The following is a 20,513-nucleotide window of genomic DNA, read 5'->3' as shown; positions in this document are numbered from 1 at the left end:
TGGAGGCAGTAAGTGTCCTGTTTCCCTGCAGCACCCCCACAGGGGAGATTAGGAATTACACAATGACCATTCAAATAAATAAATAAATGTAATGGTGGATATTAGGATACATTTTTATCCCTATCGTTTAACCCTTTGAATTCCATCCTTTTCACATAATCAGGGCTCATTCCCTGAAGGACAGGAGGGCTGTCTAACCATATTCCCTGTTCCATGTACACAAGCTGATATATTGGCCCATACTATATCTATATGTTTGTCATTATAAGTTACAAATTTCAGTCAAAATAAAAAATTCTTCAATTAAGAAAAAGAAAAAAAGAATAAAAAGAAAATAGTTGAAAAAAAAAAACATTAAATACATTTGTACAATTCACATCTTTGCCTGTTCCTGTCCCAATGCTTAAAACAACATAGGGATATTTAGGATTTTCACACCTGCTATATCCTGTTCAAGAAATTTATAATATCATCGATAATTGATATCTGTCATCTGTAATTTATGGCCTATTGTTCGGCCATTGGTATTTGATCACCATTATCATCAATATCATTAATATCTGATCAGTGGGGTGGGATACCTGACGCCCGCCAATCAGCTGCTCCCGGTGCTGGTGGTGGTTGGAAATTCTTGGATTCTGTCACAACAGAGCAGCTCCTTCTTTTCTATAGTGACCGTGGCCGGGTTCTGCAGATCCACCTCTATGAAATATGCAGTGGATCTGTTATGCTCAGCAGTGGCTACTTTAGTTTTGATGTATTTGCTGTGTTTTACCAGCATCCAAAAACATCTGGCGGCCCCAGCTCCAATAACAGATGACGGGAGTGCCGGGGGTCACACCCACGCCAAGGAAAAATTGACGGCTTGTCCTAAGGATAAAAAAAGTTTTGGTCCATCTCCTGAATTTTTCCTCATGAATTCCATTAGTAATGTAATGTGTTTTCAGCAGTTAGCTTCTCAAGGCTCCTGGCATGGTTCCCCTTTAATGTGTTAATCTTGACACCATATAAACCTCAATAGTGAGTGCAGCTCTGGGGTATAATACAGGATGTAACTCAGGATCAGTAATGTAATGTATGTACACAGTGACTGCACCAGAAGAATAGTGAGTGCAGCTCTGGAGTATAATACAGGATGTAACTCAGGATCAGTAATGTAATGTATGTACACAGTGACTGCACCAGCAGAATAGTGAATGCAGCTCTGGGGTATAATACAGGATGTAACTCAGGATCAGTAATGTAATGTATGTACACAGTGACTGCACCAGCAGAATAGTGAGTGCAGCTCTGGGGTATAATACAGGATGTAACTCAGGATCAGTAATGTAATGTATGTACACAGTGACTGCACCAGAAGAATAATGAGTGCAGCTCTGGGGTATAATACAGGATGTAATTCAGGATCAGTAATGTAATGTATGTACACAGTGACTGCACCAGCAGAATAGTGAGTGCAGCTCTGGGGTATAATACAGGATGTAACTCAGGATCAGTAATGTAATGTATGTACACAGTGACTGCACCAGCAGAATAGTGAGTGCAGCTCTGGAGTATAATACAGGATGTAACTCAGGATCAGTAATGTAATGTATGTACACAGTGACTGCACCAGCAGAATCGTGAGTGCAGCTCTGGTGTATAATACAGGATGTAACTCAGGATCAGTAATGTAATGTATGTACATAGTGACTGCACCAGCAGAATAGTGAGTGCAGCTCTGGAGTATAATACAGGATGTAACTCAGGATCAGTAATGTAATGTATGTACACAGTGACTGCACCAGCAGAATAGTGAGTGCAGCTCTGGAGTATAATACAGGATGTAACTCAGGATCAGTAATGTAATGTATGTACACAGTGACTGCACCAGCAGAATCGTGAGTGCAGCTCTGGTGTATAATACAGGATGTAACTCAGGATCAGTAATGTAATGTATGTACATAGTGACTGCACCAGCAGAATAGTGAGTGCAGCTCTGGAGTATAATACAGGATGTAACTCAGGATCAGTAATGTAATGTATGTACACAGTGACTGCACCAGCAGAATAGTGAGTGCAGCTCTGGGGTATAATACAGGATGTAACTCAGGATCAGTAATGTAATGTATGTACACAGTGACTGCACCAGCAGAATAGTGAGTGCAGCTCTGGAGTATAATACAGGATGTAACTCAGGATCAGTAATGTAATGTATGTACACAGTGACTACACCAGCAGAATAGTGAGTGCAGCTCTGGGGTATAATACAGGATGTAACTCAGGATCAGTAATGTAATGTATGTACATAGTGACTGCACCAGCAGAATAGTGAGTGCAGCTCTGGAGTATAATACAGGATGTAACTCAGGATCAGTAATGTAATGTATGTACACAGTGACTGCACCAGCAGAATAGTGAGTGCAGCTCTGGGGTATAATACAGGATGTAACTCAGGATCAGTAATGTCATGTATGTACACAGTGACTGCACCAGCAGAATAGTGAGTGCAGCTCTGGGGTATAATACAGGATGTAACTCAGGATCAGTAATGTAATGTATGTACACAGTGAGTGCACCAGCAGAATAGTGAGTGCAGCTCTGGGGTATAATACAGGATGTAACTCATGATCAGTAATGTAATGTATGTACACAGTGACTGCACCAGCAGAATAGTGAGTGCAGCTCTGGGGTATAATACAGGATGTAACTCAGGATCAGTAATGTAATGTATGTACACAGTGAGTGCACCAGCAGAATAGTGAGTGCAGCTCTGGGGTATAATACAGGATGTAACTCATGATCAGTAATGTAATGTATGTACACAGTGACTGCACCAGCAGAATAGTGAGTGCAGCTCTGGAGTATAATACTGGATGTAACTCAGGATCAGTAATGTAATGTATGTACACAGTGACTGCACCAGCAGAATAGTGAGTGCAGCTCTGGAGCATAATACAGGATGTAACTCAGGATCAGTAATGTAATGTATGTACACAGTGACTGCACCAGCAAAATAGTGAGTGCAGCTCTGGGGTATAATACAGGATGTAACTCAGGATCAGTAATGTAATGTATGTACACAGTGACTGCACCAGCAGAATAGTGAGTGCAGCTCTGGGGTATAATACAGGATGTAACTCAGGATCAGTAATGTAATGTATGTACACAGTGACTGCACCAGCAGAATAGTGAGTGCAGCTCTGGGGTATAATACAGGATGTAATTCAGGATCAGTACAGGATCAGTAATAGTGAGGTTCATGCAATGTTGCCATCCTCCTTGCTTCGTGTCGCGCTCCTGCGCAGGCGTACTGATTTGCCCTGTTGAGGGCAGAGCAAAGTACTGCAGTGTGCAGGTGCTGGACCTCTCTGACCTTTCCCGGCGCCTGCGCACTGCAGTACTTTGCTGTGCCCTCAGCGGGGCAGATCAGTACGCCTGCGCAGGAGTGTGACACGAAGCAAGGAAAATGACTACATCGCATGAAGATGGGAGGCGCCAGACGCGGACCTGCGACACACACCGGACTGGACCGCCCCCGGGTGAGTAAACTAAAACTTGTTTTTCTCATCTTTCAGGTTAGATCGGGGGCTTAAATACAGCATTATAGAATGCTGTAGATAAGCCCCGAAAGTCAGTGGCCGCAGCTTAGACAGGAAAAATGAGGTGACAGGTTCCCTTTAAAGTCTGGTGCGACCAGGACCGGATGCCTACACAGAGCCCGCTTGAGTTCCTGAAATGCCTTCTCTGTGTCAGGAACCCATTTTACCACAGTTGGCCTGGTTCTGCCGACGAGGTCCGTTAATGGTGCGGCAATCGTGGCAAAGTTCGAGATAAACCGCCGGTAATATACCACAATCCCAAGAAATACCCTCACTTGCTTCTTGGACAGCAGTTGCGGCCATTCCTCTATCTTATTCCATTGGGACTTGATTACTCCTCGCCCGACAATGTAGTCCAAATACCGGTCCTCCTCCTTCCTGATGGCAGATTTCTTTGGGTTTATTGTCAACCCCACTTTCCTCAAGATACCCAGGACCGCCTGTACTTTTGGGAGATGCAAACTCCAGTCATGGCTGAAGATGACGATGTCATCCAAGTAAGGGACAGCATACTTCCTATGTGGCGCCAAGATCCCATCCATCACCCTCTGGAATGTAGCGGGGGCTCCCTGCAGATCAAATGGCATCCCCATGTAATGGAAGCAACCATCCAGTGTTGAGAAAGCCGTCTTCTCTTTGGTGCTCTTGTTTCCCAGCCTCTTTACTCCAGCAGAAGAAGAATGATGGAGAGAGATTGACCTTGATACAGTATAATGCAGGCCCGATATAGTGCATATAGTATAATGCACTGACCGTGGTCCTTAATAGAGTATGATGCAGCCCACCTCTGAGTATACTGCGGTCCCCTTCATAGAGTATGATGCAGCCCCCTCAGAGTATAATGAAGCCCCCTCAGAGTATATATTGTATTCTTCTACATAGGATACATAGGACATAGTTATATTCTTGTACATAGGAGCAGTATTATAGTAGTTATATTCTTGTACATAGGGGCAGTATTATAGTAGTTATATTCTTGTACATAGGGGCAGTATTATAGTAGTTATATTCTTGTACATAGGGGCAGTATTATAGTAGTTTTATTCTTGTACATAGGGGCAGTATTATAGTAGTTATATTCTTGTACATAGGAGCAGTATTATAGTAGTTATATTCTTGTACATAGGAGCAGTATTATAGTAGTTATATTCTTGTACATAGGGAGCAGTATTATAGTAGTTATATTCTTGTACATAGGGGCAGTATTATAGTAGTTATATTCTTGTACATAGGAGCAGTATTATAGTAGTTATATTCTTGTATATAGGGGCAGTATTATAGTAGTTATATTCTTGTACATAGGAGCAGTATTATAGTAGTTATATTCTTGTACATAGGGGCAGTATTATAGTAGTTATATTCTTGTACGTACATAGGAGCAGTATTATAGTAGTTATATTCTTGTACATACTGTCTTACCATTCATCTGTGGTGCTGGTTTAGGCAGTGTGGAGGTACCTGAAATGTCTATGTCAAGACCTGGTCAACCTTTATCTGCGCTTGCCCTTTCTGGCTCCATGGGAATGATTCAGAAATGCTTCAGGTACAGTTTGCATTTAATGTGGTCTTACTTTTAATACATTTAGGAGGCCGTAATGGCACAGCGAATATAAAAAATGTAGAGTAGGACTGCCCCATTATGAGAATGCCTTGGTGTGGCGGGGTGGCTCAAAGAATTGATCAATTGTTTGCTAAATGTCTCATTTTTAAATACAGTTAGAAATCAATATGTGCATCTGCACTTTATGTATTGCGTTCTGACCATAAGCAGCGCTGGCTTCTCCCCTTTTTTATATTGTAATACTACCCCTATGTACAAGAATATAACTACTGTAATACTACCCTCACTGATCGTCTGCTTCCAGTGTTGGCGGCAGCGGCCACCAGCCGGAAGTTCTTGCTTCCTGAGCTCCTCTGTCTACTTGTAGTGTCTGCCACAGGATACTACACATCCACCTCTTATTGATTTGAATAGGAGGCAGATGTGTAGTACACCGCAGCGGCCACTACCAGAAGATGGAGCAGCTCAGCAAGTGAGTAATTCCTGTCGGTGTCCGCAGCCGCCGGCAACACTGAAAACAGCTGTTTGGTGGGGGTCCTGGCCCCGGACGATCAAACAGTGATGATCTATCCTATAACTACTATATTCTGCTATCAAGTATTTGATACACTGCTTATTTTGCAAGTTTTCCCACCTATAAAGTAGATGTCAGTAATTTTTATTGTAGGTACACTTCAACTGTGAGAGACAGAATCTAAAAATTAAAAACAGAAAATCACATTGTAGGATTTTTACATAATTAAATTGCATTTTATTGCATGAAATAAGCATTTGATCACCGACTAACCAGCAAGAATTCTGCTCTCTCAGACCTGTTAGTTCTTCTGTAAGAAGCCTCCTACTCTGCACTCATTACCTGCATTAATTGCACCTGTTTGAACTCGTTTCCTGTATAAAAGACATCTGTCCACACAATCAGTAAATCACACTCCAACCTCTCCACCATGGCCAAAGCCAAAGTGCTATCTAAGGTCACCAGGGACAAAAATGTAGAAATGTAGATCTGCACAAGGCTGGGATGGGATACAGGACAATAGGCGAGCAGTTTGGTGAGAAGGCAACAACTGTTGACTCAATTATTAGAAAATGGAAGAAATACAAGATGACGGTCACTCTTCCTCAGTCTGGGGCTCCATGCAATATCTCGCCTTTTGGGGTAAAGTTGATTCTGGGACCATAGTCTCAAACATTACCATTAGTTACACACTACACAGTCATGGATTAAAATCCTGCAGGGCATATGAGGTCCACCTGCTCACACAGCACATGTCCAGGCCTGTTTTAAGTTTGCCAATGACCAACTGGATAATCCAGAGGCATGGAAGAAGGTCAAGTGGTTAGATGAGACCAAAATAGAACTTTTTGGCATCAACTCCACCTGCTGTGTTTGGAGGAAGAAGACAGATGAATACAAACCCAAGAACACCTTTACAACATGAAGCATGGTGGGGGGGGGGGGACATCATACTTTGGGGGAGCTTTTCTGCAAAGGGATCAGGATGACTGCACTGTATTGAAGGGAGGATGAATGGGGTCATGTATCGCAAGATTTTGGTCAACAACCTCCTTCCTTCAATAAGAGCATTGAAGATGGGTCATGGCTTGGTCCGCCAGCATGACAATGACCCAAAACATGCAGGGCAACTAAGTAGTTACTCCATAAGAACCATTTCAAGATCCTGGAGCCTAGCCAGTCTTCAGGCCTGAACCCAATAAAAAATCTTTGGAGGCAGCTGAAACTCAATGTTGTCCAGCAACAACCCTGAAACCTGAAAGATCTGCAGAAGTTCTGTATGGAGGAGGGGGCCAAAATCCCTGCTGCAGTGTGTGCAAACTTGGTCAAGAGCTACAGAAATCGTCTGACCTCTGGAATAGCAAACTAAGGCTTTTGTACCAAATATTACACTTTATTTTTCTATTGTATCAAATACTTATGTAATGCAATAAAATGCAAATTAATTATGTTCCCATAGTTCCTTGTGATTTTTGTATATGACTGTATGCAGCAGAATCGACTTTGTCTTTGACGGTGTTTTGGCATTATACCTTGTGCATCATTATACTCCTTAATTGTTGCTTTAAGTTGCAGTGCAATATAGAGTCACAAGTAAAATTGTAAACTCAGCCGAATATAAGACCTATAAGTACATTTCTAGTAACTAGATAGTGTTTAAAAAAAAATAATGAAATACAATTTCTTAATGGCAATGACACATTTTTTTATTGAAACAATTGGTAAAATGCATCAAGAGAAAAGAGACGTATAAATTGTCTAGTTGGCGGCAACGGTTCTGGAGATCCAGGAGTTGTAGTTGCAGACCTTGGTGTAGACACCAGGATAGTTCCTTTGGGCACAGCCGTATCCCCAGGAGACAACACCATGCAGCTGTCCATTGCAGACCACGGGTCCACCAGAGTCACCCTGAGAAGAGGACATATATTATTATAGGTTCATGATAAGCAAATGTTAACACGTACTGTATGGGCCCCATTACAAAAGGGTAAATTCTTGTTTTATGTGGCTTTTCACTGTAGGTTAAATGGTCATAGCACCTTGGTAATCTACGTTCACGTGAACAGACTACATCTGTTGTTACCATGCTATAAGAAGTAACAGACTTATCCAAAGTTGATTTACAGCAGCAAGCTAACACTGTTGACACTTTGCTCATAATTTCTACATTCTGCTGGCAAGCACTTCAGCAGCACTTGCTTCACAGCTGAATCTACACTCTTAGGGCAGCAAACTGTACCCTGTTGTCGGATACACTTTTACTGATAGGAATAAGTCTCTTTGCTCCCTTTTGTGATGTCAATTCTTCCCCTATCTCTGCAATAGTTGCCCTATTATCCAGGTAGGCTTTTCTTTTCTTTTAATTGTAGAATACAACCACTGCTGTGCAGGATGGAGTTTCTTACATACACCTCTGTAGCCCTAATTAGTTCCCTGGGGTGGCACATTATAATTGGCAAGTTTTAGTTATCTCTATACTTGCCAACTTACTACCTGGGCTTTTGCACTCTTTTGTCTGAAAACTCTTTTCTGAGCTTAATTAACACTTTCTTTAAACTAGGAGGTAAACGCAAACATGCTAATGCTCAGTCCACACTAACAGAGCCTCAACATTTCACACTGCAGCTCAGTGTGTTAACTGTTTACAGTCCATAATTCCTGTGATTCTGGACACCTTGTAGCTACATACAGATCAAAGGAATGGACATTACTCTGGAAGGGGTGGGTGAACTAAACCTTCCTTATACATGCATCACATAAGAATGACACGGAATCTTACATTCAACATTAAGATAAGTTAACATTTTACCTGGCAGGAATCCTTGCCTCCTTCCAGATATCCAACACAGATCATGTTGTTGGTGATTTCTCCTGGGTAGGCGCTGCTACACTGGGCGGCAGTCAGGATGGGGGCGTTCAGGCACTGAAGGAGATCGGGGTAATTACCTGCAAAAAAAGCACCAGAGAGTATTGTAAGTACGATATTTGTATGTAGTAACTGTCTTTGGAGCCGTGATGGACTATATGGCCCCAGAGTACCAAAGGCAGCATTGTCTTTCACTATAAAAGTCCATGTACTGCGCTAATGCAAGGATTTAATGCTTGTATTTAGTGGGCATCCGTCGGTCTGCGGTCAGATGTGCAGCGTGCGGATATGCAATGAGTGTACAGATCCTTGAGGCAATAAGTAAGGATGTGTCTGTGCGTATATATGGCGACTCGATGACTTACTTCCACTGCTGAGGGTGTTGCCCCATCCGGAGATCAGACAGCTGGTGCCGGCAGGTGCGCAGCCACTGGGCAGACCAATAGCCTGGACGTAGGCATTTAGGGTGGCGGAAGAAGACAACTTGATCAACATGATGTCATTGTCCAGGGTTCTGGAGTTGTAGCTTCCATGACGGATGACCTTGGCAGAGTTGATGAACTGTTCGGTACCTTCATTTTTTTCAATGTTATGTTCTCCCAGACGAACTTGAATGCTCCTAAGGTGTAAATATACATATTTTTATCGAAATGTGGTAGGGTCGCTATGACCCATAACAGCAGTAAAACCAGGTCATACATAAATACATAATGCTTCAAAATTGGTACTTTCATGTGGAACAATTTAGTTGGTTTTGACAACTCAAACTTTCCCCAAAAAAGTTTTTAAAAATCTGAAAAAAATATGCGCAACTTCGTCTTTGTCGCTCGTCCACATTTCTATCACTAAATGGTAACATACACACAACTTCACGCTAGGTTGCCTCATCAAAAAATTAGATGGAGATGCCGGCAATTATGTGGCGGATTGCAGGACTCCTGTCCAATGGCCATGGCATACTGATGTGGCCTCTGGACCAAGGTCTTGGAAATGTATTCACTCATATCTAGAAATTATGTATTTACATTTTTAACCTTGGTCCCATGTATTAATAAGAACCTCGTGATATGAGGGAGAAGCAACAAGTAGCTAAGTAATTCTGAACTTCAGGAACCAAGCATGGAAAAGAGGTGACACCTCCGACTAAAGCCTTGACCACTGAAATTACTTTGTCTTCCGTGCTTATTGGAATCTTTCAGGTGCATCTCATTTTTGTAATCCTATATTTCTTTCTACATTTGTATATCTTCTGGCTTGTCTTGTATACGTTAAAATGTTAAAGCATTTCACCCATTTTATGATTAGTTTTACTAAATATCCATTGTATTGCATTTATATTTTTCATGTATTTTTTACTTTCTTCTCTCCTGATCTTTAAGCACTACTTTTAGCCAACTTTTGTTGGTTAAAAAAAGTGCAAAAAATTTTGGTGATTTTTCTAATGTAAAAATAATAATAATAATAATAATAATAACTATATAGATATATATTCCATATAGAAGATTTTTTATATTTAATATGTTTAAAGAAGTTTTTATAGGACATTTGGTTGTTATTGTGTCTGTTTACTGAGCAGCAGTACCAGGCACAGTCACAACCAAATGTATGGTGTTGTACTGGGTAAATATTAATGGATAAGTAGCACTTGGTGGAACGGAGAAGATATTAGCAGAGCAATTATTAGTTGTCAGACCCCAAATAATGAGATAATCTAAGGACTGGCCACGAATGCTGCAGTCTCAAAGCCCCCCTTTAATTCACTAGGACTTACGACTTGTAACAGTGAGCTGCAGAGATCACCCATAAGCTGTTAACCAGGGAACCTCCGCAGAAATGGTAGCCGGAGCTCAGAGATGCCTGGTAGGGGATGGAGTTTTTGTTGCAGGTGTAACCTCCGACGATTTTATCATCGTCGTCGAAAGCCGCTGTGAAATAGAAAGAAAAAAATGTAGTAACAGATTTATATCACAATAATAAAAGACCATCTACCACATAAGATTGCTCTTGTATCTTAAATGATACCTAGTAGTAGTATGTTTTACATTGTCTCAGTTGGTATTCATACCTGCCACTCCGAGAAGGAATGCTACTACAAGAAGTTTCATGGTTGGTTTCTCAGTCGAATTGTACTTGGTCTATGGCTTGTTTCCTATTTATATATTTTCACTGGAACATGGTGGGATCAGGTCCAAGGTCACCTGTCCTTGATTAAAAGGAATTCTCTAAAATTAATCGCTTTGTGGTAAATAAATGGACACTTGCCCTAAGCTCCAAATGGTCGTAATGACAAAGTTCCCATGATAAGAATTTATTTTTGAAGTCTTGATCAAAGTTATGTTGTCCATCCAGTGGTTCACCTTGTTTAACACTCACCAAATATGGTCTAGTCTGCAGGTTTGACTCCTAACAGAACAAGAAAGGTTCCTCCACAGCTGGTTTGATGTCCAGCAGTGGCATCCAGTCACTGACATGTCCTTCTGGACCCATAATTGTCTTCTTCTTGGTTCTGGTAGAAGAAGTAACTTGTACTTGGTGATATTGTGTCATTGCCATCATACCAGTCAGAGGATTCATCCATGGGTGCCAAAGCCACTGCCTGTTCCTCCACTATGGTCAATTTGGCAATGGTAACAATGTCACATTATCAAGTCACTATGGAACCAATTTAAGCTTGTGGATGCCATGTTTTTGTAAACTGTTCCCCTTGAAATGTTGTAATTTAGAACTAAAAGGCAGAGATCTAAGGCTACTTTCACACTAGCGTTAACTGCATTACGTCTCAAAACGTCTTTTTTTCGAAAAAACGCATCCAGCAAAAGTTTTTGCTGGATGCGTTTTTTCCCCATAGACTTGTATTGGCGACGTATTGCGACGGATTGACATACGTCGTGTACGTTTTACGACGGATGCGTCGAAATTTGGCGATACGTCGTCGGCAAAAAACGTTGCTTGTAGCGTTTTTTGTCTCCGCCTAAAAAACGTGTCGCGACGCATCCTGTGGCATGCGTCGTTGGCTACAATGGAAGCCTATGAGCGACGGATGCGTCGGGACACGTCGTACGACGCAATGCAGCGCTGCAATACGTTTTTTTACACTGAGCATGCTCAGAAACTGGATTTTGTTGCCAATTGGCCAGACACCCCCAAATCTATATAAACCTGGCCTGGGCCTTCAACCCCACATATATGGCCACGTATATACGTGGCACTTATATAAGTGCCACGTATATAAGTGCCACGTATATAAGTGCCACGTATATAAGTGAAACGTATTTAAGTGCCACGTATATAAGTGCCACGTATTTAAGTGCCATGATATTTCAGTGCCACGTATAACCACGTAGTTATAGTATTTATAGTACGTGGCACTGAAATACGTGGCACTATGACTGTCAGAAAATGTTCATTAAACGGTTAGGTGTGAGGTTAGGGGTAGGGTTAGGGTTTGGATCCCTTTATCATCATCCGTAGTTCATTAATCGGATGAATCCACAGTCGTCTCCGTCTCCGTTGCTGCAGAAGCATCCTACGTCTTTCCGCTGCCGCCTCCTTCTCCCGCACTATGATATCCAGGCGATTCGTCTCAGATAACGTCGGTAACCAAACTAGCAATCCTCACAAGAACACCTTCCATCGCTGCCACAAAACTAAAACCCTGAAAGATGGGCTGTAAAAACAGTAACTATATAGTTTTCCATATTTTCCAGTAGCCAATCAAATTTGGGAGCCTCCCATTTTAAAAACGGATCCGTCGTAAAAACGGATGCAACGGATGCTAAAAACGTATGCAACGTATGCAACGCATCCAGTATTTCGACGGAAACGTTTAGACGGATTTGCGACGGATCCGTCGAAATGCTGTATGCGTTGCATACGTTTTTCACTTTTTTTGACGCATCCGTTTTTTCGGCAAAAAACGGATTTGCGACGTAATGCAGTTAACGCTAGTGTGAAAGTAGCCTAAAATGAGAAGAGCCTTTCTATAGATTTTCATTGAGCCCTCTTCATCCTAGCAATGGTTGGTCAACCGCGCTGTAGACAGCCAGGAGGATTGTACATAAATGTAATAGATGTTATACAATAAAGTTTCTGAAATTGTCATTAGTGGTAAGAGCCAAGGAAAGGCTGACTAACGAAAGCATCAAGTAGATTTTGGTTGGTGGATCTCACTCTATGAAGTGGAGAAAGTCCTAAAGATTTTTAACGAATCTCTGCGAAATCTGTCTAAAATCTGTAGCAAATTGACAGCTATACAGTTTATTGGGCATGGTTTGGTCCCAAATCTCTCTGGAACACTAACAAAAAACTAACCATAATAGCAAATACTGGTGTCATGCTTGCCGAAGACAGTAGGCTTTGTGGTAACCACTGGATTTATGGAAATAGCTAGCGCTATTTCACCGACCATTGTGTGCCCCCATAATATTCCCGACTGGGTGTTTCAAACCACTTAATCTATAAAACCTTGACATAATTATTCATTCTTTTTTGTGCTGACATTGATTTAGCTTTGAAACAAGTCTGAACATTCTTTTAGCCGCCAATAAAAAAAAGTCATAGGATTATCCTGTGGTGGCTATCCAATTAGCTGGGGACCCAAGGCAGTCACACAAGATTTCTCCATGACATATGTCTTTTGTAACCTTAGCTATTGCTAGGGCTGGCGGAACGCACAGAGTAAATATTGAGATAATATAGGTGCGTTCGCAGCCCGGGGTCCACCGTGCAGGAGTGGAACCTGCTGCTAGTAAATGGCGGCACTATATGGCGGTACAATGCCTGAATAGACATGGGTTCCGTCACCCGGTCTGTATAGGAGCGAACTCTGTTACTTCACAGAGTCGCCGAGATTAGGATAACGCTGTGCCGTGTTAACTTCACAGAGGATCACAGCTCACTAACAGAGCAGATAGCATACTGTGGTCATGCAGTCAGCATAAGCACACAAACAACTCCTCTATAGAGGTGCCGGAATTCTAGTGGCTATATGCCAGCCCTAAATTCACACACACGAACTCCTCTCCGGAGGTGCCGTAATTCTAGTGGCTATACAGCTGACCCTGAACACATGCAGACACTGACCATAAGGTAGCTAAGCTCATAAAACATAGGTTGATACTAGCGCATGGCCGTGCGGCCATGCAAACCTTTTATAGAGAAAGCTCTCCAGGACCTTCCTAGTGGTCCAATAGGAACCGCTTCAGGACCTGAGCATGTGACCCTCGACCTCCAATGAGAGGCCATCCCTTGGGCATGCTCTGCAGCCGAAAAGCAAGACGTAGTCCCAGGAGCATCTGCTCGCCGCAGAACAGTGCTAGTTACAATGGCTGAGCCTGGAAGATCAGCAGTAACCAAGCACACAGTATCTGCCGGGGCCAGATGCTGGGACCGACCTCTCCGCTGAGCAGGCTCCACTGCAGCTAAAGAAGAATGGGAGACTGCAGCAGAGGTCGTTCGAGATTCCCCCTGTGCCGCTGTGGGAACTCGACCCCTATCAGCTATTGTTAGGGCTGGCGGGATGCCCCGAGTAAATATAGATGTTATTATTGGTGCGTTTGCAGCCCGGGGTCCACCGTGCAGGAGGAGAACCTGCTGCTAGCAAATGGCGGTGTAAGCAAGCTCTGTTACTTCAAAGAGTCACCGTGATAGAAAAGCACTGTGTCCTGTTAAGCTCACAGGAGTACACAGCTAACTGTTGAGCTGATAGCAGTCAGTGGTCATGCAGTCAGAGAAGCACACAAACAATTCCTCACCGGAGGTGCCGGTATTCTAGTGGCTTATTTCATCCGAGCCCTGACCACACGCATACATGACCACACTGGCGCAAAGCTCATAACAAAGATTGATACTAGCGCATGGCCATGCGGCCATGCGAACCTTTTATAGTTGCAGCAACTTCAGGACCTTCCTAGAGGACCAATGGGAGTTGCTTCAGGACCTGAGTGTGTGACCCCTGACCTCCAATGAGAGGTTTTCCTTTGGGCATGCTCAGAAGGGAGAAAGCAGGACTTAGTCCCAGAAGCGAGTCCTCGCCGCTGACCAGTACTAGCTATAATGGCAGAGCCTGGAAGAACAGCAGTAGCCAGATGCCGAGTATCTGCCTGAGCCAGACGTTGGGACCGATGTCTCCGCTGAGCAGGCTCCACTGTGGCTGGAGAAGAATGGGAGACCGCAGCAGAGATGGCTCAAGACGCTGCCAGCGCCCGTGCAGAAGGTAGCCATGGATGAGGCACCAAGTGCACCATTTTGGAAAAATGGTCAGTGATTACCCAAATAATGGTGCAGCTACGAGACTTGGGTAAGCCCACCACAAAATCCATCCTGACCATCTCCCAGGGCCTGTCCGCCACCGGCAGGGGGTAAAGCAACCCAGCTGGCCTTTGACGAGGAGACTTGTTCTTGGCGCAGGAGACACATGCCCAAACAGTCTGCGACTTCAAGGGCGATATGCGGCCACCAGTATGTCCTCGCCAGTAGCTCAGATGTCCTTTTGGACCCAAAATGTCCACCCACCCTGGACGAGTGAGCCCAAGAGAGAACCTCCGGATGCAGACTGGATGGTACAAAAGTTTTGCCTGGAGGCACAGACTCTAGCGAAACCAGGGCCACAGTGTCACGGGGCAGAAATAGGAAGACAGGAGATGAGGAATCTGGGTCCCTGAACTGCCCCTCAGGCTAGGGGAAGCCCTGCCTTTCCTTAACTTGGGGGTACCCTTAAAGGTAGGGAGGCCCAAGTCACCGACCTGTCCCTGTCTCCTGTTAAACCCTGAACTAAACCCCCAACCCCCACCCCAGGAGGGGAACAGTGTAAACAGCACCACAAAGCAAATAAACAATATGAGAGTGAGGGGAACACGATACCAAAAGGTGAATGCACAAACTACAAAGTAACAAGAACTCAGAACTTAGCTTGTGCATGCCACTGCAGACTCCACCACACAGGCAGTACAGCAACTGAGCTCCAAACACCAGACTTGGCTGACACCAGGGAGCTGCTACTGCAAGGTTGGTCTCCTGAAAGGACCTGTATAACCAACAGTCAGCTGATGCACCAGGTGACCTTATAAAGGATGGTGGGAGTGGTCACAAACATCAGCTGACCCAGCAGCAATGCAAAAACACCAGCGGCCACCGGGGGGAGAAAACTGCATTAACCTCCAATGACCAGAAAGGAAAAACGGTTTAAATCAGAGGGAAACCAGATCTGCCACAGATCCAAACATGGATCATGACACACAGTTCTCAGACTCTCGGTAGGGACAATAAGCCGAGGCTCCTCTTCCTCCTCCTCAGATGATACAACGGAGCGAAAGAGAGCATCGGCATGAATGTTCTTCTCCCCGGAAAGGAAATGGAGGGTGAAATGAAACCGGGAGAAGAACAAGGACCATCTGGCCTGGCGAGAATTTAACCGCTGGGCTGTTTGTAGGTAAACCAAATTCTTGTGGTCTGTGAATACTTGGAAAGGATAGCGAGCCCCCTCCAAAAGATGTCTCCACTCAGAGAGGGCCAACTTCATTGCTAGCAACTCCCTGTCCCCGATGGAATAATTCCTCTCCGCTGGTGTGAAGGTCTTGGAAAAGAAGAATCAAGGTTGCTTCTGACCTTGAGCATCCTTTTGAAAGAGGACTGCTCCAGCACCAACGGAAGAGGCATCCACCTCCATTATAAACGGCTTATCTACATCGGGGCGATGTAGGATGGGAGCGCTAGCAAAATGGGACTTAATAGAAATGAAGGCCATGGAGACCTCCACAGACCACAATTTGGGGTTTGCTCCCTTATTGGTGAGGGCTACCAAGGGAGCTACAAAAGTTGACAAATGAGGAATGAACTGGCAATAATAATGAACCCCATAAAGTGCTGCACTGCTTTAAGAGAATGGGGTTCTTGCCAGTCCATCGCAGCCTGTAGTTTGGCAGGATCCATAGCCAATCCCTGGGCGGAGATGATGTAGCCCAGGAAAGGTAAAGACTCCTGCTCAAACACACATTTCTTCAACTTGGCATAGACTCCAGTGGGAGTCAATATCTGGAGAGTAGATGAGAATATCATCCAGATAGACTATGCCCGATTGGAAAGCGTATCCCGGAAGATGTTTACAAATTTGGAAAACGGCTGGGGCATTACAGAGCCCGAAGGGCATCACTAGATATTCATAGTGCCCATCCCTGGTGTTAAAACCTGTCTTCCATTCGTCCCCCTCACAGATGCGAATCAGGTTGTAAGCACCCCGAAGATCTAGCTTAGTAAATACCCTTGCTCCCCGAAGCCTATCAAAAAGCTCAGATATCAAGGGCAGGGGATACTTATTCTTAACGGTGATGGCGTTAAGACCCCTGTAGTCTATGCATGGACGTAGTTCCCCGTTCTTCTTCTGCACGAAGAAGAACCCAGACCCTGCAGGTGACACTGACTTCCTAATGAATCCTCTTGCCAGATTTTCCTGGATGTACTGAGACATTGCCTCTGTCTCCGGGAGAGATAACGGATAGACTGGACCCCGGGGTGGCAGCACCAGGCAAGAGGTCAATAGGGCAGTCATAGGGATGGTGAGGCGGAAGGGTCTCCGCAGCCCTTTTGGAGAACACGTCCGCATAGGGCCAATATTGCTTGGGGAGAGAGGAGAGATCTGTGGGTACCTCAGTAGTAGCAACCTTAACGCTTTCCCTCTGACATCTACCCCCACAAGATTCACCCCATCCCAAAATTCTGCCTGTGGACCACTCGATATGAGGAGAGTGGTACCATAGCCAAGGTATCCCTAACAGGACCTCATCAGTTCCCTCAGGAATGACGAGCAGAGATATTATCTCCTGATGAGATGGCGATGCAGCGCCCCAGAGTCCTGGTCGTTGCAGTACTGTGGCTCCGCCACTATGGGGAGCTATGGTGCGTCCGATGGCACTGAAGGAGTTCATCTGATCAGGTATCACAGACACCAATACATTTCACAGCCGGGCCTCCGGGGGGAGCTAAGGGTGCTATTCATTAGGCCACTCCACCAGAGTGGGTAAACTGGGGGTCAGGCAGGAAGTTAGATGAGAAAGCTGACTGGGTTGGAACCAGGCAACACCTTGTGGCAGAGGGTGTTGTAGGGGAAGATACAGTAGGGTCTCTGTCAGGGGTGGGATCCTGACAGAGGCTTGGCAACGAGAACGAACGTAACGGGACCGTGCCTGCTCCGGGTAGCGGCGGTGCCCAAGAAAGGATTAGAAGAGAGATAGATTGTGCTGAGTGAGAAACGGGATCACGCAAAAGGAGAAATACCAGTAGGAGTCGTGCTGTAAGACCGAAGCAACATCCTACTGAGGCGCACTACCGGTGGCCGGAACGCCGAGGGAGTAGAATAACATTCAGCTTCAAGCAATACTCCAAACAGCGGCAGGACAGTCAGTCTCAGGCGGGCTGTCTAACTCAAATCACCTATGAAGTCTTGGGAGGCAATTGTGGGAGAGGGGCGTCTCTAGGGTCCCGGAAGAACTCCAGGCCTACCCGTCAAACGGGTGCCGTTCCTACCCGAACCTCAGGGAGGGACGGAGGATTAGCAGAACATCATCTAATCGAGTTGTGAGGGAACATCAGAAACAGACACAACAGTTGTGGGGTACTTTCCGTAAGCACAGCAGGGAAGGACTACAACACATAGCGCTAGGGGGAAGGCACAGATTTCCTCCTGTGAAGAGAACTCTGGAAGTGTCATTGGACCGGCCGGACTTGCGTAGCCTGGTGAGCCGTATTCTGGACTGAGGACTCAGAGATCTTCAGTAAAGAGGTAAAGAGACTGCAACCTGGTGCCCTCGTTATTTACCGCGACCTGCACCCCACAACTGCACCGTTACAACACCACTTATTGCACCGGACGTCCCCCACTGACAGACAGGGCCACGGACCGGGTCTAGCCACCGTGACAACCCCAGGACTGAGACCCAGAGGCCCGGCTCCGGGTACCCCTCGGCCCTGCGGCGGTGTGGGGGCGCTCCAAACTTGGCGTCACGAACAGGATTTACTTAAGCCTGAAGAATCAGGTCATGTGTGCCTTGGAACTGTGATTTATTGTGCTTGGACTGTACTTTATTGCAAAGACTGTGGATTGTCACTTGCCGCCAAAAGTTCGCGCCAAAACCGCCGCCATTGCAGCGCTGAGGAGAAGCGCAGGAGAAGAGAAGGGGCGTGGAGTAGGCGTAGACAAGCTGGAGAGCGCGAAAGATAATGGCCGCCCAGTCTAAGTATTTCTGTGTCCTGCGGACGTGTCCGTCAACAGCTGAGGTCCGCCTCCTGATCCTGTTTGGAGGGTGGAGACCATGGAGACGGGGCCGCCCACGAAAGAGACCGCGGGAAGAAGACATTGGAGAGGAGATAAAGATGGCGACATCAGAAGCACCGCATGGGGATGGTCGAACTCCGAGAGAGGCTGGACAGCCCGGTGTGGCTCGGGATACGCCGCCGCTGCGGGAGCTGACCCTTATGGAGCCAACGATGGGCCGACCCCCCAGGCCGCCGTCGGAAGAGTGCACGGCCGCAGCCGAGGCCCGGCGGATCGCTGCTCGCCTGGAGGCCGATGCTCGAGTGACTGCTCGGCTGGGCCAGCCCACGGAGGTCTGCTTGTCTCCAATGTCCCTTGATCCTCTCAACCCGGTCGCGGCTGGAAGTGCGCCGCTGACACCAGGCTTGAAGCTCATGCCTGAAGCCGAACACCTGCGGCACATGGTGGCTGCATGGCGAGCCCGGCCACAACCGGTACCCCAGGTAGACTTACTCACTGTTGCGGAGTCCCCCTTGTCCCACTGGGGTGTAGTGGTCTCCTTCAACCCCCGATACGGACGCGGGGTTATCCAGGAGATCGGGGAGCCGCTACAAGTCCACGTGGACCGAGGAGAGGTGGAGCCTTGCAGTGGAAGATTTGATCGTGACCTGGAGCCGGGTGATGCCGTCACTTATACCAGGTGGAGGAGGGCAACCAGCGAAGCGGGCTGGATGGCGCGGGGCGTCCAGCGGTGCGTTGCGCTTCAGGCCGCCGCTGCCACTTCCGAAGAGAAACCTCCCACCGATAAGACAACAGAACCTGGTCCTGGGGAGCAGCGAGGGACCCGGACCTACCATGCACCGTGGGGGCGTGCCGGATCCTCGGTAAAAAGAACATCCCGGCGGGGAATCCTGTCGCTGTTGGGGCGGGACCCGATCCTTGAACCAGCCGGACGACCCGTTGGTCTGGTGAGGCCCGGGAGGAAACCACCTTCCTCCCCGAAGAATGAGTAAGCATGACTGCTTTAAAAATGTATATAGTTCTTCGTTTAACTGTTTGTTCCTGTTTTGCTGCTGAACCCGTCTAGGGTTAACTTTTAAAAGGGATCCCTTTGTTGACCCGGGATCCCAATTGTTTGGTTTGTTTTTCCACTTTTTGTTTCCTGTTATCAAGAACTGCCGCAATCATGGACCGTGCATGATACAAACTTTTTGTATATAGTTAGCACCTTATTAAAAGCGCTTCCTACTGGTTTTACTTAGAAAGAGACTCTTTGTGAAGATACCACACTGGAGCTTTTGCTGAGTATGGACTGGTAGCTAGAGAACAAATGCTACCTCCTAAAGACTTGGTCCCCTCTTAAAGGGGATGTTCACGTGTTGCACTTAAAGAAATGGTATTGCTTTAAGACTGATAGATAGCAATGATGTTTGATAAGAGAAAATGATGATGCTTACATGTAAAAGTTATATGTATCCAACTGGTTAACTGTAAAGAAATGCTGATAATGTTCCTTAGAAGAAAGATTGAGAGACAGAAGGAAGATGCAGTAGGCCCATAGGGGTAGACAGAGTGTCCTGCATAGTCGGAAGTAAGAAAGTATTAATGAAGGTTGATGATCTAAGAAGATAGTTGATAATGTTGATAAGAAACTGGGGATAGAAGGTAAACCCTGAGTCCTCCATAGAAAGTATGTTATGTCCTATACTATGTATAGCAGTTGAAAAGGCAGTAGGTCCTGGCTG

The 20,513-nt window shown here is 45.6% G+C and overlaps 1 protein-coding gene across 1 annotated transcript; it reads right to left on the bottom strand.

Annotated features, from left to right (window-relative positions):
- Positions 1 to 7,342: 7,342 nt before the first annotated feature.
- Positions 7,343 to 10,644, bottom strand: LOC143769508 (trypsin-like). The gene is made up of 5 exons (XM_077258134.1): positions 10,588 to 10,644; positions 10,294 to 10,447; positions 8,888 to 9,141; positions 8,466 to 8,602; positions 7,343 to 7,564 (listed from the first exon to the last, which is right to left on the bottom strand). The coding sequence occupies exons 1-5, from the start codon at positions 10,625 to 10,627 to the stop codon at positions 7,415 to 7,417; spliced, it is 735 nt and encodes a 244-aa protein (XP_077114249.1). The 5' UTR covers positions 10,628 to 10,644; the 3' UTR covers positions 7,343 to 7,414.
- Positions 10,645 to 20,513: the final 9,869 nt, after the last annotated feature.

Source organism: Ranitomeya variabilis, chromosome 4 (assembly GCF_051348905.1).
Source record: "Ranitomeya variabilis isolate aRanVar5 chromosome 4, aRanVar5.hap1, whole genome shotgun sequence".
Lineage (NCBI taxonomy): Eukaryota > Metazoa > Chordata > Amphibia > Anura > Dendrobatidae > Ranitomeya > Ranitomeya variabilis.
This window is presented reverse-complemented; position numbering and strand designations above follow the sequence as displayed.